General features: G+C 49.4%; 1 protein-coding gene across 1 annotated transcript in view; it reads left to right on the forward strand.

Annotated features, from left to right (window-relative positions):
* The window catches only part of notch3 (notch receptor 3), a 241,975-nt gene that overhangs the window by 215,369 nt on the left and 6,733 nt on the right, over nucleotides 1-19,873 (forward strand). Inside the window, exons 25-33 of the mRNA XM_078235047.1 lie at nucleotides 1,240-1,796; nucleotides 3,722-4,072; nucleotides 5,129-5,277; nucleotides 5,589-5,805; nucleotides 8,990-9,092; nucleotides 11,272-11,440; nucleotides 13,679-13,983; nucleotides 17,311-17,458; nucleotides 18,140-18,237. Coding sequence (XP_078091173.1) covers nucleotides 1,240-1,796; nucleotides 3,722-4,072; nucleotides 5,129-5,277; nucleotides 5,589-5,805; nucleotides 8,990-9,092; nucleotides 11,272-11,440; nucleotides 13,679-13,983; nucleotides 17,311-17,458; nucleotides 18,140-18,237 — 2,097 coding nt within the window. The remainder of the gene's footprint in view (nucleotides 1-1,239; nucleotides 1,797-3,721; nucleotides 4,073-5,128; nucleotides 5,278-5,588; nucleotides 5,806-8,989; nucleotides 9,093-11,271; nucleotides 11,441-13,678; nucleotides 13,984-17,310; nucleotides 17,459-18,139; nucleotides 18,238-19,873) is intronic.

Raw genomic sequence — 19,873 nt, forward strand, 5'->3', positions numbered from 1 at the left:
GGCAAAGACGCAAAACACCAGGGTGAGATTTCAACTCAACAACCAACTTGTATTTATATAGCACGTTTAATATAGTCAAGTGTCCCAAAATGTTTCATAGAATTATAGAATCCCTACAGTGCAGAAGGCGGCCATTTGGTTCATCGAGTCTGCACCGACCACATTCTCACCCAGGCCCTATCCCCATAACCCCATACATTTACCCTAGCTCGTCCCCCTGACACTAAGGGGCAATTTAGCATGGCCAATCCACCTAACCCGCACATCTTTGAACTGTGGGAGGAAACCAGAGCACCCGGAGGAAACCCACGCAGACACTGGGAGAACGAGCAGACTTCTCACAGACAGTGACCCAAGCCGGGAATCAAACCCGGGTCGCTGTGAGGCAGCAGCGCTAACCACTGTGTGTGCCACCGTGCCACCCCATTCAGGAGTATTATCAAACATAGGTACTAAGCTGTGCAAGGGGATATTAGGGCAGGTGACCAAAGACTCGGTCAAAGAGCTGGGTTTAATGGAGTGTCTTAAAGGAGGAGAAAGAGGTGGAGGGGAGGGAATGGCCACGTTTGGGGCACAGGCAGCTGAGGGCAGGGCCACAATGACAGAGCGATGAAAATTGAGGTGAACAAGAAAGCAGAGGTGGAGGAGTGCAGAGGGAGGGTTGTGAGGCTCGAAGAGGTTACAGAGCTAAGGGGCAAGGCAGAGGAGCGATTTGAAGAGAAGGACAGGAAGTCAGTGTACATCAGTGAGACATGGGCGGATAGGACGTGGTGTTACTTAGATTTGATTTTGATTTGATTTATTATTGTCACATGTATTAGTATACAATGTAAAGTATTGTTCCTTGCGCGCTATACAGACAAAGCATACCATTCATAGAGAAGGAAACGAGAGAGTGCAGAATGTAGTGTTACAGTTATAGCGAGGGTGTAAAGAACGATCAACTTAATGCAAGGTAAGTCCATTCAAAAGTCTGACAGCAGCAGGGAAGAAGCTGTTCTTGAGTCGGTTAGTACGTGACCTCAGACTTTTGTATCTTTCTCCCGATGGAAGAAGGTGGAAGAGAGAATGTCCAGGGTGTGTGGGGTCCTTAATTATGCTGGCTGCTTTGCCAAGGCAGCGGGTAGCATAGACAGAGTCCAGTAACACAATCTTTCTCTTGTATGGAGTGTTGCATTGAATAACTGTAAAGTGAGTTTGCTTGTGAGAGGTTTAACACAGGATTATGTTCTCTTACAGAGATACACCGGGCCGAATTGCGAACGCAGTATGCTGACCTGTCGCGAGCTGAGCTGCCAGAATGGCCAGCTGTGCATCGATTCCCCTCTGGGAGCCCGCTGTACCTGCCCGCCGGGTTTCGCCGGCCTGGCATGCCACCTCCCGACCTACCCCAACAACACCACCGCCGTCGCCTGCGGCAGCCGGCCCTGCCGCAACGGTGGCGTCTGCAAGGCCAGCCGGCAGCCCCCCTTCTACCAGTGTCTGTGCCCGAAGGAGTTTGGCGGCAGGCACTGCGAGATACTGAGGAGCTACCCCACTCCCGTGAAGGAGGTGGCCTGCTCCATCCAGGAGTGTCACCGGCGAGCGGGTGACGGTTACTGCGACCGGGAGTGTAACACGCACGCGTGCCAGTGGGATAGAGGTGACTGCTCGCTGTCGGTCGACGACCCCTGGAGGGACTGCAATGTCCAGGAGTGCTGGAGATTCTTCAACAACAACATTTGTGATGAGTTCTGCAACAGCCGCGAATGTCTCTATGACAACTTTGACTGTCAGACCCAAGAAAGGACCTGCAAGTAAGTCAAGGCGGAGGAGATCTGTACAACCACTCACGATTCATCAGCCGGTTAGCATAGGGGTTAAGGCAGGTGGATTGGCCATGGTAAATTGCCCCTTAGTGTCCAGAGATGTGGAGGTTGGAGGGATGCATTGCAGAGGGAGGTGCTAGGGAAAGAGTTGGTGCAGGCTTGATGGGCCAAATAGCCTTCTTCTGCACTGTTGGGGTCCTGTGATTCTATGTACATAGAAACATTGAAGATAGGAGCAGGAGGAGGCCATTCGGCCCTTCGAGCTTGCTCCACCATTCATCACGATCAACTCAATAGCCTAATCCTACTTTTTCCCCATAACCTTTGATCCCATTCGCCTCAAGTGCTATGTCCAGCCACCTCTTGAATACCTGTCTTGAGGGGGACGGCAAACTAGGGGGAGGGTGGGGTCGGCAGTCTCGAAGAGGGGGAGGGGCAGACTAGAGGGAGAACGGCAGGCTAGAGTGGGGGGGGGGGGAACGGCAGATTAGAGGGAGAGAGGGGGGATCGGCAGTGTTTATCCAGAAGGAATTCTTCAAATGCAGATAATAAAAATATAACAAAACTTACTCCAACTTATTAATCAAAGACAGGGTTTAATAAAGAAACTTCATTACTCCAAATTTGGGGCCTCACCCTGAGCCTTAACAAGCTCCCCACAATTCCCAACAAGTTCTTATTTGTAGTGAGTCAGCTGGTCAGCTGACCATCACATAATTCTGTTATTGGTTCCATGGTTTACTGGGTCAGCTGACTCTCACAGCTTGTTACCATTGGCCACATTACATCCAATACAATGTTATCACCGGTTACATTCTAACAGGCAGACTTGAAGAGGGGGGAGGGCAGACTGGAGGGGGGCGGAAGAAGGACAGACTTGAGGGAGGACAGCAGACTAGTGGGAGGGCAAAACGGCAGAACAAAGGGAGAGAGTGGAGGAGGGCAGACGAGAGGGAGAGCGAAACGGCAGGCGGGGGAGGGGGGGTGTCGGCAGAATTTCCCACCCTATTGCTTGAATTCTACCGCCCCGCCTGCCATGGAATTGGGGCGGGTGAGGCGCGTACAACGGAAATGTCCTTTGTCCTCGGGTGGGAATTTCCGGTCTCGCCTGGACGAGGACATACAATCCCACCCAATGTCTTCCTCTCCTTTTCACTTTGGCTTGTTGCACTTGTCCAGAATGTGGCTGTGCTCCATATCGTGGGCAGGAATCTGTCCCTCTGCAACTACTCTTGTGGTTAACTATTGCCCTGTTGCATTCTTGAACACACAATATTTATATAACATGGTGATGCCCCAGCACGGATCTTCAAGTCTTCCCCCCCTGGTTAGGGTAACCTCTGTTTCCTTCTTTACCCAGTTCCCAAGCTGGATATTTTTGTTACCCTCCTGAGGTATTTATCTCTTTTTTTTCCCCCACCCTACTTCAGGGGTCTGTTACCTTAGTAACATGAACCAAAGATTTGCACTTCTGATACTCAGACACCAATAATAATGCAAAACAAGGCAGGTACATAGAATCACAGAGTCCCTGCAGTACAGAAGGAAGCTATTCGACCCATCAAGCCTGCATCGACTCTTACCCAGCCGCCTCCCCACCTTGCAATCCTATGCATCCCTCCAACCTACACATCTTTGGACACTAAGGGTCAATTTATCATGGCCAATCTACCTAACCCGCACATCTTTGGACTGTGGGAGGAAACCGGAGCACCCGGAGGAAACCCACGCAGACACAGGGGAGAACGTTCAGACTCCACACAGACAGCGACCCGAGCCGGGAATCGAACCCGGCTCCCTGGCGCTGTAAGGCAGCAGTGCTAACCCACTGTGCCACCGTGCTGCCCAATGCAATGTCAGAGGAAGCAACGGCCTGGATTTGCTCAGTAATCTCTGTGTTTTATTTACTCCAGCCCGCTATATGAGAAGTACTGCGCTGACCACTACGCCGATAAGCACTGCGACCAAGGATGCAACAATGAGGAGTGTGCCTGGGACGGTCTGGACTGTGCCCCTGACGTACCCGAACATCTGGCTGAAGGGACCCTCATTGTCATCGTCCTGCTCCCGCCTGATGAGCTAATGAAAATCAGCACCAACTTCCTGCAGAAGCTGGGCTCCATTCTACATGCCACCCTACGCTTCAAGCTGGACAGCAATGGGCAGTACATGATCTACCCCTACTATGGCAACAGCAACCGACTAAAGAAACGCTCGGTGACCATGGGCAGGGTGCCACGGGAACTTGGACAAGTAATTATAGGGTAAGAAGTTTCAGCATCTCATTAACCGTGCCTGGATTCCCTGACGCACCCTCACCCACCAATCCTGCTCAAAGGCCCCCCCAACAAAGCTTTCTGACAGAGGTGGGTAGACACAGAATTCAGAGGGCACGGAGAAACCAGGGGAGAGCAGGGGGTGGTCCAAATGGGGGTGGAGAGAGGGGGTCAGACTAAGGGGCGGAAATGGAGTCCGACTAGAGGGATGGGGGAGTTGAGGGACGGGACAGGGCATATTCAAAGGGGATGTGCAATATAGAAGGGGCAGATTCGAGGGAGAGAGCGGGGGGCCGGCAGACAACAGAGAGATTAGAGGTGGGGTCAGCAGGTTAGAGGGAGGGGGGGGGGGTCAGCAGACGAGTGAGGGGGGTGGGGGGAAGCGGCAGACTATTCGGAGAGAGGGGGAGAAGGCAGACTAGTAGGAGGGGGGGGTCGGCAGACTAGAGGAAGTGAGTGGGGCCGGCAGAGTGGGGGGTGTGGCAGACTAGGGGGGGAGGGGGGGCAGACTAGGGGGGGAGGGGGGGCAGACTAGAGGGAGGGGGAGATGGCAGAGTGGGGGGGGTTGCAGACTAGAGGGGAAAGGGGGGGCAGACTAGAGGGAGGGGGAGATAGCAGAGTAGGGGTGTGTGGCAGACTAGAGGGGAAGGGGGGGCAGACTAGAGGGAGGGGGAGATGGCAGAGTGGGGGGGGGTGGCAGACTAGAGGGGAAAGGGGGGGCAGGCTAGAGGGAGGGGGAGATAGCAGAGTAGGGGTGTGTGGCAGACTAGAGGGGAAGGGGGGGCAGACTAGAGGAAGTGGGGGGTCGGTAGATTAAAGGGAGGCGGGGGGATGGTAGACTGGGGCGGGGCGGGCCGACATTCTAGAGGGAGAGAGAGGTCGGCAGACTGAAGAACAAGCAGACAAGTAAATTTCAGCTGAAGAAGAAAGTATTAGTCTGTCAGAGTGAAGGTACGAGGACGCAGAGTCTGCGAATCTTACGTAACTTTTTTCTGAGAGGTATTTGTGTGCGATACGGTCTGAGGTTATGCTCTATCCCGGCAGGTCAAAGGTGAATCTGGAGATTGATAACCGACTGTGCCTCCAAGGAGTGGGAGAATGTTTCCCCACAGCGGAGAGTGCAGCTGCTTACATCGGCGCTCTGTCTGCAGTCGGTAACTTGCACTTCCCCTATCCAATCAAGGATGTCGATAGTAAGTGCCTCACTCTCTAATAACTTGAAACTACGAGTACAAATGGAACTATTCTTTCTCATTTACTTTCAGTTGGAAGTCAAGGCATGAGTTCTGTTTATGTATTATAATTTAACCATGGCATTCAAATGGCCACTATGAATCACCGGTGCCCTTACAGTAAATGCTTTGTGGCATCATCTGACATTTGAGCTAAGCGCCCACCTTGATACTGGCTTCCCCGTCTCTCGTTGTGATGATATTCTGCTTTACCCCTATCCACTCAAACTTCTTTTATGTTCTCCCCACCCCGCTGCCCCCCAACATCACAGGTGAGCACCTGTCGCCGCCGCCAACCCCCATGAACCTCCTGCCGCTAATGATCGTCGCCGCGGTGATTCTCACCGTCATTCTGATCCTCGGCGTTCTGGTGGCGAGGCGCAAGCGGGAGCAGAGCTTGCTGTGGTTCCCAGAGGGCTTCACGCTTAAGAAGGATAGCAGCAACAAGAACCGACGTGAGCCTGTAGGCCAGGATGCACTGGGAATGAAGTAAGGAACATGGGCCGTAATTCATAGAGCTAGTTAAAATTTCAAACACTTTATTGCAATTGATCATGGTGTTCTCATTTTATTCTTATCCCATGTCAAACTAGACGCCAACAATTTTTCAATTCTGGCATAAATGTAAGGATAAGATAAGAACATGAGAACTAGGAGCAGGAGTAGGCCATCTGGCCCCCTCGAGCCTGCTCCACCATTCAATAAGATCATGGCTGATCTTTTTGTGGACTCAGCTCCACTTACCTGCCCGCTAACCATAACCCTTAATTCCTTTACTGTTCAAAAATTTACCTATCCTTGCCTTAAAAACATTCAATGAGGTAGCCTCAATTGCTTCTCTGGGCAGGGAATTCCACAGATTCATAACCCTTTGTGTGAAGAAGTTCCTCCTCAACTCAGTCCTAAATCTGTTCCCCTTTATTTTGAGGCCATGACCCCGAGTTCTAGTTTCACCCACCAGTGGAAACAACTTCCTTATCTATTCCCTTCATAATCTTATAGGTTTCTATAAGACTCCTTCTCATTCTTCTGAATTCTAATGAGTGTAGCCCCAGTCTATTCAGTCTCTCCTCATAAGCCAACCCTCTCAACTCCAGAATCAACCTAGTGAATCTCCTCTGCACTCCCTCCAGTGCCAGTATATCCTTTCTCAAGTAAGGAGACCAAAACTATACACAATACTCCAGGTGTGGCCTCACCAGCACCTTATACAGCTGCAACATAACCTCGATGCTTCTCTCCAGGGTAATTCCATTGATAAATTAGGGATCTTTTATCGAAACAATCTTAATTCCTAACACAAGTTTAAATATAACTCTAACAAAGGAAGCAATTTAACCATTAACAATATTCAAGAATGAAAGGAAATTTCTCACTGTTTCAGTTCCAAATAAGCAACATTATCTTGCAGACTTAAAATTCCACTTTAAATACGGTTAGCAACCATAATATACTTGCTATAATTGGATTTGATTTATTATTGTCACATTGTAGTAGTAAACAGTGAAAAGTATTGTTTCTTGAGCACTATACAGACTAAGCATACCAGACATAGAGAAGGAAAGGAGAGGGTGCAGAATGTAGTGTCACAGTCATAGCTAGGGTGCAGAGAAAGATCAACTTAATAAGGCATGTATACAATCTTGAAGTTGCGAGAGAGATTTTTTTTATTCATTCGTGGGACATGGGCGTCACTGGCTGGCCAGCATTTATTACCCATCCCTAGTTGCCCGAGGGCAGTTGAGAGTCAACCACATTGCTGTGGCTCTGGAGTCACATGTAGGCCAGACCGGGTAAGGACGGCAGATTTCCTTCCCTAAAGGACATTAGTGAAGCAGATGGGTTTTTCTGACAATCGACAATGGTTTCTTGGTCATCAGTAGATTCTTAAGTCCAGATATTATTTTCTTGAATTCAAATTGCGCCATCTGTTGTGGCGGGATTCGAGTTTCTGGATTAATAGTCAAGTGATAATACCACTAGGCCATCGCCTTCCCATTACCCCCACTAACTGGCACCAACACTCCCTCCCCCCAAGTGAGCGACACCCAGCTAATGGGGTTGCCAAAGATCCCCCTCTCTTCAGGAGCCCCCACCCCATGATTCCCCCCCAGGGACTCCCTTTAGGAGCCCCTATTGTCCCATTTTCAGCACACTCTCTTGGCACTGCCTACCCAGCAGCCTGGCACTACCCCTGGCTAGCTGGCAGTGCCAATCTGGTGCCAGGTTTCAGAGCAGCTTGCAGACCTCTGTCTTGAAATAAACCCCAGCCAGAACTGAAAGCGGTTTTTGTCTGCTACAGACCTAGCTCCTCCCAAAAACCACATTATCACATGCTCTGGGGCTGTTGAAGTCCCTGGGTGGTTGGGGGTAATGGCTGGGTAGTGGCCTGGCATTGCCCTCTGGCACCAGGTTGTCACTGCCAGGTAGCCGGGGGTAGTGCCAGACTGCTGGGTAGGCAGTGTCAAGGGGGGTGCTGAAGAGGAAACATTGGAGGCTCCTAAAGGGGGTCCTTGTGAGGGATCATGGGGGGGGCTCCTGAAGGGAGGGGGACCATTGGCAGCCCAAAGTGAGCTGGATGTCGCTCACTTGGGGGGAGGGAGCATTGGTGCCAGTTTGCGGGGGGGGGGGGGGGGGTGCGGGCTGCTTCCAGGGAGTGGCAGGGGATCTTAGCTAGCGAGTAATGGGTGTTGGTGGCATGAGTGTAGGGTTGACTGGAGACCACCTTGCCAGCGCTTTTACTCCTAACTGATTTCTACTCCAAAAGAAAATTCCAAGTGTGGGAGAATTCAGTGAGAATCTCCCCAGACTCCAAAAAACCTTTCTACGTCTGGCTGAATTGTGAACTGAATCGTCCTGACCCTCCCACCAGTGTTCTTGCTGGGGACAACACTTCGAAATATTTGGGGAGAATTCCACCCGAGGTTACAACCAGATCAGCCATGATCTTATTGAATGGCGGAGCAGGCTCGAGGGGCCGAGTGGCCTCCTCCTGCTCCTAATTCGTATGTAGCATTTGAATGAGGTCACCCATCTCTGGTTTGCAAAAATGTGTTCTCCTCTGGAGCATTCCAGTATACCTCAGTGCTATTAATCCAGGAATTCAGCTAATGTTCCGGGGGACCCGGGTACGAATCCCGCCACGGCAGATGGTGGAATTTGAATTCAATTAGAAAAAAATCTGGAATTAAGAATCTACTGATGACCATGAAACCATTGTTGGAAAAACCCATCTGGTTCACTAATGTCCTTTGGGGAAGGCAATCTGCTGTCCTTACCCGGTCTGGCCTACATGTGACTCCAGAGCCACAGCAATGTGGTTGACTCTCTACTACCCTTGGGCAACTAAGGATGGGCAATAAATGCCGACCCAGCCAGCGACGCCCATGTCCCACAAATGAATAAAAAAACACTGGCAGGTTTCCTGTTTCTTGGCTGTTAACCCATGTGCATGGATTTGGAGTCTTCATTTGGGCAACGGTTTCCACTGAGCAGGAGAAGGAGAAGCAGGAGTAGGCCATTCGGCCCTTTGAACCTACTCTGCCATTCATTATGATCATGGCTAACCATCAAATGCAGTAGGTTTCTTTTTTCTGTCTCCATGGGGCTTGAGGCTGGAGGACCTGCTTTCCTCGGGTAGTTTCCTAGCTGACCTCCTCCTCTTTCTCACCAGGCACATCTCCAAATCCATGGTGGAGGAGGGTCTGATCAGTGAGCGGGACCTCCAGACAGAGCAGTGGTTGGACACGGAGTGCCCCGAGGCGAAACGGCTCAAGGTGAGGACTGTCTCTGTTCCCTTACGCTTTGCGAATTAAGAATCACAGCCATTTTCTCGCCTCCTGCTGGACTTTGCGGGTTCTGCAGGTGCCATCGGTAGGATAATGAGTGTCATGACCAGTTTGTTGAGTCTGAACGTTGTCTCTTCAGCTTGAGGAGCTAGGCTGCTTTCCAGCTTATACTGATGGGACCAAATTTCTTCCCCTCTCTGCTGTCGCTCTCCCTATCTTTGCTGGTTATAATCCTACCTGAAAGGTGACTCAATTCGATGCAACACTAATTGAATCAATTTGGGAATCTTGCTCAGAGGAGATATCTGGATGATGCATTGGAAATGGTACAGTCAGTACCACTCTTACAAGGTTGATGTTGAGCGACTGTTGGCCAAGATAGAGGGAACTTTACACAGGGTCCTACATCTGCTGTACCTCAAGTCCTTTGTGACCATAAGACATAGGAGCAGAATTAGGCCACTCGGCCCATCGGGTCTGCTCCACCATTCAATCATGGCTGATATTTTTCTCATCCCCATTCTGCTGCCTTTTCCCCATAACCCCTGATCCCCTTATTAATCAAGAACCTATCTATCTCTGTCTTAAAGACACTCAATGACCTGGCCTCCACAGCCTTCTGCGGCAAAGTGTTCCAGAGATTCACCACTCTCTGGCTGAAGAAATTCCTCCTCACCTGGATCGTCCCTTTAGCCTGAGGTGGTGCCCTCTGGTTCTAGCTTTTCATCAGTGCAACTTCCAGTTATTGGTCAGAGCCCAAACATAGTGGTGGCACTGGAGAAGGTACATTGTACCTGGGGATCTTCTTTACCTGACCGAGGTAATTTAACTGGATATCATTTCGAAATCTCTTGTCCGAGATATCCCTTTCTTTGTACCTCTGATTTAATCCGCAAAATATTTCCACATGTGTCTGTTTTTCAGGATTGTTACATCCACGTATTTGAACCTTGGTGCGTTATTCATTTTTTAACCCATTTTTCTTTCGTTATTTTCCCCTCTCCTCCCAGTTTTGGGGCTCCATTGCCGATGCTGTCTCAAAGGCCAGAGGCAACATTGTTGAGAGACATCAGAGAATGGGCTGACTTTGCCTCTGATTCTCCCTGAGGGAGAGGAGGTCCCAGCTACACTCACAGCTTCTTATCAGGATGTCACAATGGGATAACCTGCTTATCACCTAGTCTCAATGGTTTTTGGCAGGCCTGAGGGCAATGGGAGGTCTTGTGGCGCAGTGAGTAGCATCCCTGCCTCTGAACCAGAAGTTCTGGGTTCAAGTCCCACTCCAGGACCTGATGGCCACGGAAGGTGCACTCATAATGCAGCCACATAGGTTGTGTTAAACTGTAAATCCTTCCAACGCCATCAGCAGGCAATAGAATCCATAGAATCCCTACAGTACAGAAGGAGGCCATTCAGCCCATTGAGTCTGTACCGACCACAATCCCACCCAGGCCCTATTCCCACAACCCTCATATACCCTGCTAATCCCCCTGACACTAGGGTCACATTAGCATGGCCAATCAATGTAACCGCATATCTTTGGACTGAGAGAGGAAACCGGAGCACCCAGAGGAAACCCAAAGTTAAAGTTTATTTATTAGTCGCAAGTAGGCTTACATTAACACTGAAATGAAGTTACAGTGAAAATCCCCAAGTCGCCACACTCCGGCACCTGTTCGGGTACATTTAGCATGGCCAATGTACCTAACCAGCACATCTTTGGAGTGTGGGAGGAAACCTGAGCACTCGGAGGAAACCCACGCAGACATGGGGAGAATGTGCAAACTCCACACAGTCAGTGGCCCAAACCGGGAATCGAACCCGGGTACCTGCCGTTGTGAGGCAGCAGTGCTAGCCGCTGTGCCGCCCATAGAAGCAGGAGAATTTCCTGGTCAGCCATGTTTGATGTGCAGTCCTCGCGCTATAGCCTCTGGCTTCAGGATAAACAAGCTCCAGAAAACAGTTGTGCTTTGTCTGCCTCAAGCCTCTCTGGACAGAATAAGTCTTCTAAGTCTAAGAGATCTGTCCTGTGCCAGCTGCAGTGTGATATCCCTCAATGGGGGTTGAAGATGGCTGTCAGTGCTACTTGCAGTGTTAGTCCAGATATGAGCCTTCTCTACACTGCCATTAACCTGCACTCTGAACTCTCTTTGACATACCCCCTCAGGTGGAGGAGCCAACCATTCTGTCGGATAATGAAGATGCAGTAGACTGTCGCCAATGGACTCAACATCACCTCGCTGCAGCAGACATTCGCATGCCGCCCTCCATGGCCCTGACTCCACCTCAGGGAGAGTTTGATTCTGATTGCATGGATGTGAACGTGCGAGGTCCAGGTACTCGTCCAGTCAGATAGTCGAGAAAAGGCTTTTTCCCGTTAGCGAGCACCACGTTGCGTTGGCTGTAGTGGTAAATCAAACAGACCCAAAGTTTCTAATCCACATCCCAATGGCCGGTGTTACTATGTAACTATGGTTACATAGTAACACCGGCCAATGCCATGGCTTTCTGCATGCCTCTTTGGCTAGAAATGGAATCTGATACAGAAGGATCGATGTGCAACTCACAACGGTTCCATGTTTGGCATGGAATCATAGAATAGAATCATAGAATCCCTACAGTGCAAAAGGAGGCCATTTGGCCCATCTGCACCGATCACAATCCCTCTATCCCCGTAACCTCACATATTTACCTTGCTAATCCCCCTGACCCTAAGGGGCAATTTAGCATGGCCAATCCACCTAACCCGCACATCTTTGGACTGTGGGAGGAAACTGGAGCACCCGGAGGAAACCCACACAGACATGGGGGGAACGTGCAGACTCCACAAAGACAGTGACCCAAGATGGGAATCGAACCCGGGTCCCTGGCTCTGAGGCAGCAGTGCTAACCACCGTGCCACCGTGCCGCCCGCTGATCAGGGTCAGTGAGCTGCACAACATTGAGAGCATGAGGATCACAGGGCTTTGACTCATTGAGTGTGGTGATTAGTTTAAAGTTTATATATTAGTGTCACGAGTAGGCTTACATTAACACTGCAATGAAGTTACTGTGAAAATCCCCTAGTCTCCACACTCCGGCGCCTGTTCAGGTACGCTGAGGGAGAATTTAGCACGGCCAATGCACCCTAACCAGCACGTCTTTCGGACTGTGGGAGGAAACCAGAGCACCCGGAGGAAACCCATGCAGACACGGGGAGAATGTGCAGACTTCGCGCATACGGTGACCCAAGCCGGGAATCGAACACGGGCCCCTGGCGCTGTGAGGCAGCAGCGCTAACCACTGTGCCACCGTGCCGATTGAGAGTAATCCACGTGACGATTTTTCCTATTCCCTCTGCCCAGGGGGGCACTGAGGCTAGTTGTGATACCACAAGACAGGGTGAGATCAACTAACTCTGTATGGCCCAGGGATGGAACCCTTAACATCCTGGTCTACGTAGCTTAATATCGTAAGAAGTTCAACAACACCAGGTTAAAGTCCAACAGGTTTATTTGGTAGCAAAAGCCACAAGCTTTTGGAGCCTTAAGCCCCTTCTTCAGGTGAAGACTCACCTAAAGAAGGGGCTTAAGGCTCCGAAAGCTTGTGACTTTTGCTACCAAATAAACCTGTTGGACTTTAACCTGGTGTTGTTAAACTTCTTACTGTGTTTACCCCAGTCCATTGCCGGCATCTCCACATCATAGCTTAATATCGCCACGGCCCTTGTTTACTCGGAGTGATTAGAATGTGGGACTTGCATGGAGTGGTCGAGGCAAACAGCATAGGGACCTTTAAGTGATGCTAGTTATGTCTGTGAGGGAGAAAGGAATATAAAGATAGCTTAGGGGTTTTAAAAAAAAGGGCGTCATGGACAAGTTGGGCCGAAGGGCCCGTTTCCATGCTGTAAACGTCGATGACTCTATTTAGATATGGGGCGAGATTTTCCGGCCGCGCTCTTCCCGAAACCGTAAAACCCCGCCTGAGGTCAACGGACCTTCCCATTCTCCGCTCCTCGTCCGCTCTGATTCCCGTGGTGGGTGGGACAATAAAATTCTGGCCATAGGGTGGGAGGAGACTCATGGAGCATAAACATCAGCATGGAGCAGTCGGCCTGTTTCTGTGCTGTGTAATGATCATAGAATCCCTACAGTGCAGAAGGAGGCCATTCAGCCCATCGAGTCTGCACCAACCACAATCCCACCCAGCCCCTATCCTCATAACCCTACCTATTAACCCTACTAACCTCCTGACACTAAGGGGCAATTTAGCCTGGCCAATCAACCTAACCCACGCATGTTTAGAGCGTGGGAGGAAACCGGAGCACCCGGAGGAAACCCACGCAGACACGGGGGAGAATGTGCAAACTCCGCACAGGCAGTGACCCAAGCCGGGAATCGAACCCAGGTCCCTGGCGCTGGGACGCAGCAGTGCTAACCCACTGTGCCACCGTGCCGTAATGCTATGGAGTCTGGAGTTTCCTGTGTGAGCGTCACAGAAGTACCGCTTCATATTGAGTTGCAAATCCTTTCAAGAATAAAGCGCAAAGGTGGGAAAGGTCTTTGGGTGAAAATCAATCCTTGTGTTTGTCTTAGATGGTTTCACCCCACTGATGCTGGCTTCTTACTGTGGCGGAGGACTGGACACCGGCTTGACTGAGGAAGATGACCCGGAGGACTCATCTGCCAACATCATCTCCGACCTCATCTACCAAGGGGCCAACCTCTGCGCACAGACGGACCGAACCGGAGAGACTGCCCTCCACCTGGCTGCCCGCTACGCCCGGGCAGACGCTGCCAAGAGACTCCTCGACGCGGGTGCAGATGCCAATGCCCAGGACAACACCGGACGCACTCCTCTCCACGCTGCAGTCGCTGCTGATGCCCAAGGAGTCTTCCAGGTAAAGTTATGGAAGGGTACTTAGCAGCTCAGTCAGTGTTTATGTGGCAATGATGGTCTGCATTGTGTTTGGAGGAAGGAAAATGTTGAGTTTATATAGTGTGTTTTACATCCACTGACCATCCAAAAGTGACTTACAACCAATGACAACCATCCTGAAGCACAATCATTGCTGTCGTGTAAGAAAGACGACAGCCAGTTAGCACACAACAAACCTCCACTAACCACAATCTGATAATCACCACATAATCTGCTTCCTTGATGGTGATTGAGGCATAAATATTGTCCAGGATGCTAAGGAGAAGTTATCAACTCTTCTTCATAGTGTTATAAAGGGGAGGTTGATCCGCTCTTTGAGAATTAACACCTAACCACACAAAGAGGAATACCTCACCTCATAATCTGTTAAAGTGCGTGTGAGAAGAGGTAATATCTGCACTTCAGCAACTTTCAGTGGCTAAATCAAAATAACTACCTGACTCTCTCTGTAAAATCAACAAGAAGCACTTTATTCATCTAACAGTGAACAGCTTAACTAAACTATTAACCAACCAAATAAAACACTATTCTAATGGAATGCTGTTTAGATAATACAATTCCCACTTATTAACCAAAAAAAATCAAATTTTTTTAGTCACTCTCAAAATACAACCAGGTTTTACCTTCCAGAATCTTCTTTCTTCTATCTGGATTCTCTGTCTTCTTTTGGTACCTTTCCTATTCATAGAAATCATAGAAACCCTACAGTGCAGAAGGAGGCCATTCGGCCCATCGGGTCTGCACCGACCACAATCCCACCCAGGCCCTACCCCCACATATTTACCTGCTAATCCCTCTAACCTACGCATCCCAGGACTCTAAGGGGCAATTTTTAACCTGGCCAATCAACCTAACCCGCACATCTTTGGACTGTGGGAGGAAACCGGAGCACCCGGAGGAAACCCACGCAGACTCGAGGAGAATGTGCAAACTCCACACAGACAGTGACCCAAGCCGGGAATCGAACCCGGGACCCTGGAGCTGTGAAGCAGCAGTGCTAACCACTGTGCTACCGTGCCGCCCCTATTCAGACGAGGCTTTGAACTATTAGTTGTGGCAGAGACATTTGCTGGCTGTCTCTCTGGATCTGAGAGCTGTCTCTTAAAACCCTGATGACACACCAAACATCCCCACAATAGGATGGGTTCTCAGGTTTCCAAAACATCAAATTCAGATCTGATAGGCTGCTGTTATTCAAATGCCTAGTCTAAATTGGTTGGGCAAAAACAGCCTGTTGTCTTGGCGACGCTGGCCTCTCGATAGAAATGTTTCACTCTAGGCTCTCTGTGTACTTGCAGGAAAAAAACTACCTATTTTTCAACAGACAATTTTAGAAACACCAACTTTATTAACGTCCCGGGATCTGTTACTGATGGAGCAGGTCGTGGCTGGGTTTAAAAGATGGCAACACCGACAGTGCAGCACTCCCTCAGTGCGGTGCTGCAGTGGTGTACCTGCCTTGTACTCGAGTCCTGGAATGGGCCTATCCATTAAACCACAGCGAACTGCACAGTGCAGCGCAACACCAGAGGCTGAACAGCAGGATTGTGGATGCTCGTCCAAATAAAGTGAAGTCAAAAAAAGTAAAGTTTATTTATTAGTCACAAGTAGGTTTACATTAACACTGCAACAAAGTTACTGTGAAAATCCCCTCGTCGCCACACTCCGGTGCCTGTTCGGGTTACACTGAGGGAGAATTTAGCACGGCCAATGCACCCTAACCAGCACGTCTTTCGGACTGTGGGAGGAAACCGGAGCACCTGGAGGTAACCCACGCAGACACGGGGAGAAAGTGCAGACTCCGCACAGACAGTGACCCAAGCCGGGAATCGAACCCGGGTCCCTGGCGCTGTGAGGCAGCAGTGCTAACCATTGTGCCACCGTGCCACCCTATATGAATGATGGGTAGACAGCAAAGAAAGTCTCTCAAGCTGTGCTTGAGGGGGAGGCGGTGGCCGACTGGTATTATCGCTAGACTATTAATCCAGAAACTCAGCTAATGTTCTGGGGACCCGGGTTCGAATCCCGCCACGGCACATGGTGGAATTTGAATTCAGTGAAAAAATATCTGGAATTAAGAATCTACTGATGACCATGAAACCATTGTCGATTGTCGGAAAAATACATCTGGTTCACTAACGTCCTTTAGGGAAGGAAATCTGCCGTCCTTATAAGGTCTAGTCTACATGTGACTCCAGAGCCACAGCAATGTGGTTGACTCTCAACTGCCCTCGGGCAACTAGGGATGGGCAATAAATGCTGGCCCAGCCAGCGACGCCCAGGTCCCACGAAAGAGTAAAAAAACTCCGATTAGAGTTCCTCGTAACACTCTCCCAGATATTATTTATGTGTTAATCATGGGAAAAATAGAGTAGGCCATTCAGCCTCTGTACCGCAGTGTCAGAATCAGCAAATTAATCTAATCCTCAATGATATCCCCATCTGTAATTTGTCCCCTGATAATTCAATATTGTATACCACTCTAGCCTCTCTGGTCTGGAATGTTTGGGACCAAGTCATTTCAGAATTTTCCAGATTATTGAATGATGTTAGTTAAAATCCCTAAAAACAAGTGTTAATCGGAGGAGCATAAAGCTGATAAAAACCATTGTACTGATTCAAAAACTGATCTTCCAAAGCAACTGCAACTAAAATAATGTTGTGAGTTTCTTGGAGTTGCACAACTGGTGTGTCTGAACTTAAATTTCCATCTGGAGAGATTACTGTGTGTTCATCTGAACTGGATTCCAACCTGTAACTCATTCCTCTGATTTGATTTGATTTATTATGTATTCGTATACAGTGGGAAGTATCGTTTCTTGCGTGCTATACAGACAAAACATACCGTTCATAGAGAAGGAAAGGAGAGAGTGCAGAAGGTAGTGTTACAGTCATAGCTAAGTTGTAGAGAAAGATCAACTTAATGCGAATAGGTCCGCTATTATTCTATGCACTCAGCAACTCGATCCCTCGATTAAATTGCAGGCTCCTTGGCTGGAATTTTACCAGCACGCCCATCCCGATTCCAGAGGCGGGCGAGGCTTGGAGAACGGCATTCTCCGCTGGCCTCGGATCGTAAAACCTCGGGCGGACATGCCGGTAAAATTCCGGCCCTTGTCTCGCCAGAGATCTTGGTGATGCAATGAAACCAGTTTGTGAAAAGCGTGCAATTGTATCTCGAAGACCAGAGGTGCTTTTTGTGAAGGTCGCTGCTGAGCACATTGATCGGAAAGTTTGGGTTTTAGCAGTCGCAGCAAAGGTGAACTCTGTGTTGTTCGCTCTCCGTCAGATACTCATCAGAAATCGAGCCACAGACCTGGACGCGCGAATGGTCGATGGCTCCACTGCCCTGATTCTTGCTGCCCGCCTCGCCGTCGAGGGAATGGTCGAGGAACTGATAGCCTGCCATGCTGATGTCAACGCTGTGGATGAGATTGGTATGTTTGAGATGGTTGGGGTTGTCGACATCCCCTCAAACTATAATCCAGGGCCCTTGGATCAAACGCCTGTTAACATCAATAGCGATTGGAGTTAAAGGAACCTCGAGCTGTTTTGCAGGAGCGATTATTTATTTATTTAATTTATTTATTATTGTCACAACTTGGCTTACATTAACGCAGCAATGAAGTTACTGTGAAAATCCCCTAGTTGCCACACTCCGGCGCCTGTTCGGGTACACTGAGGGAGAATTTAGCACGGCCAATGCACCCTAACCAGCACGTCTTTCGCACTATGGGAGGAAACCGGAGCACCCGGAGGAAACCCACACAGACACGGGGAGAATCGTAGAATCCCTATAGTGCGGAAGGAGGCCATTCGGCCCATCGAGCCTGCACCCAGGCCCTATTCCCACAACCCCTGCTCATCCCCCTGACACCAAACTCCACACGGACAGTCACCCGAGGCCAGAATCGAACCCGGGTCCCTGGCACTGTGAGTCAGCAGTACTAATCGCTGTGCCACTGTGTCGCCCCAAGTACCCTGCTCTCATTTCCGGTGTGCACACGTGTCTTCTCACAAAGCTGGTTCCTTCTACTAGGCAAATGGACTGACCTTGGCTAATATCCTTGCTTGCCACACCATTGTAAGTAACCCTGCTGTTTAATCTGCCCGTTTAGGTAAATCAGCCTTGCACTGGGCTGCAGCAGTGAATAATATTGATGCCACTCTGGTCTTGCTGAAGAATGGAGCCAACAAGGATATGCAGGACAGTAAGGTAAGGAATCAGGCATGTCACTTCTCATGTACATTAGGGACACTCTGTCAATTCTTCAATCCCTGTTCCGTGGAAGTTAAAATGTTCAGATTGAAGTTTCATAGTTTGGAAGTTAAACTGTGCGGAAGCTAAAATGTTCAAAATAAAGTGTACAGCGGTGGAAAATGTTTCTCTGCTTACAGACCTTCAAAAGGAGTCAGTGTCTGCTATTTCAGCATGAACAGGCTAATCTTCAACCGCAAGAGAAAATGCTGGAAAATCTCAGCAGGTCTGGCAGCATCTGCAAGGAGAGAAAAGAGCTGACGTTTCGAGTCCAGATGACCCTTTGTCAAAGCGGTCAGAGCTTTGACAAAGGGTCGTCTGGACTCGAAACGTCAGCTCTTTTCTCTCCTTACAGATGCTGCCAGACCTGCTGAGATTTTCCAGCATTTTCTCTTCTGGTTTCAGATTCCAGCATCCAGCAGTAACCTGCTATCATCTTAGGCTAATCTTCATCTGTGTAGGCCCCATAACATTCTGTTTTTCGGCCTTCACCAGAGGGTGAGCAAGACCAGATTTTTCCACAACGGATACCAAAGGCGAGGTATGGGGATGTTCTATGCAAATGAAGGATTAGCAGAAGTCAGTTTTTCATCGAATGAGAAAGGGCGAAATGCCAGGATTTAATTGGCGAATATGTATACAAGTGAAGGATTTGAAAAATTGCTTGTTTCTGATTTGCTGTAGTTGACTGTAATTGGCAACTAGGACAAATACTGGGTGGTTTCCCCTTGTGCACATGTCATTAAAGGCCTCGCATTGGATTATGCATGGTGTCTCACGCTGTTAGTACTCAAGTCAACTAATTGCCTCGTCCTGGGTACCAGCACTAAGGTTGCTGTACCCAGGATCTCTGACAGCTCCATGACAGATGGTCTGAAATTAAGTTCAAACCCAGGTTTGAACTAAAATCTTCTATTTCACAAATGCATATCCTGCTAGGCAGGAAATGATCTGCAACCAGCTTCCTCCAATATCTAACCAGCTGCTTAGGCAACAGTGAGAATGGCTCAATGGTGCTTCCGATATATTTAGTTCCCTTCCTCCCTATTAAGTGTCCAGGGATCAAGATAGTGAATTCGATGATCAGCCACGATTAAAATGAATGGCGGAGCAGGCTCGAATGGCCGACTCCTGCTTCTAGTTTCTATGTTTCTAGTCTATGCCTCCTGTCCACATCTTATAATCTTTGTGGCTCCAGTGTCGTGCTGACAAATGCTATTAATGCATTCTAATATCTCCTGGGTGGCACAGTAGCACAGCGGTTAGCACTGCTGCCTCACAGCACCAGGGACCCGGGTTCAATTCCTGGCTTGGGTCACTGTCTGTGTGGAGTTTGCACGTTCTCCCCGTGTCTGCGTGGGTTTCCTCCGGGTGCTCCAGTTTCCTCCCACTGTCCAAAGATGTGCAGGTTAGATGGATTGGCCATGCTAAATTGCCCATTAGTGTCCAAGGATGTGCGGGTTAGGTGGATTGGCCATGCTAAATTGTCCCTTAGCATCCAAAGATGTGTAGTTAAGGTGGATTGGCCATGCTAAATTGCCCCTTAGTGTTCAAAGATGTGCGGGTTTGGGGGATTGGCCATGCTGAATTGTCC

This window comes from Mustelus asterias, chromosome 19 (assembly GCF_964213995.1).
Source record: "Mustelus asterias chromosome 19, sMusAst1.hap1.1, whole genome shotgun sequence".
Taxonomy (NCBI): Eukaryota; Metazoa; Chordata; class Chondrichthyes; order Carcharhiniformes; family Triakidae; genus Mustelus; species Mustelus asterias.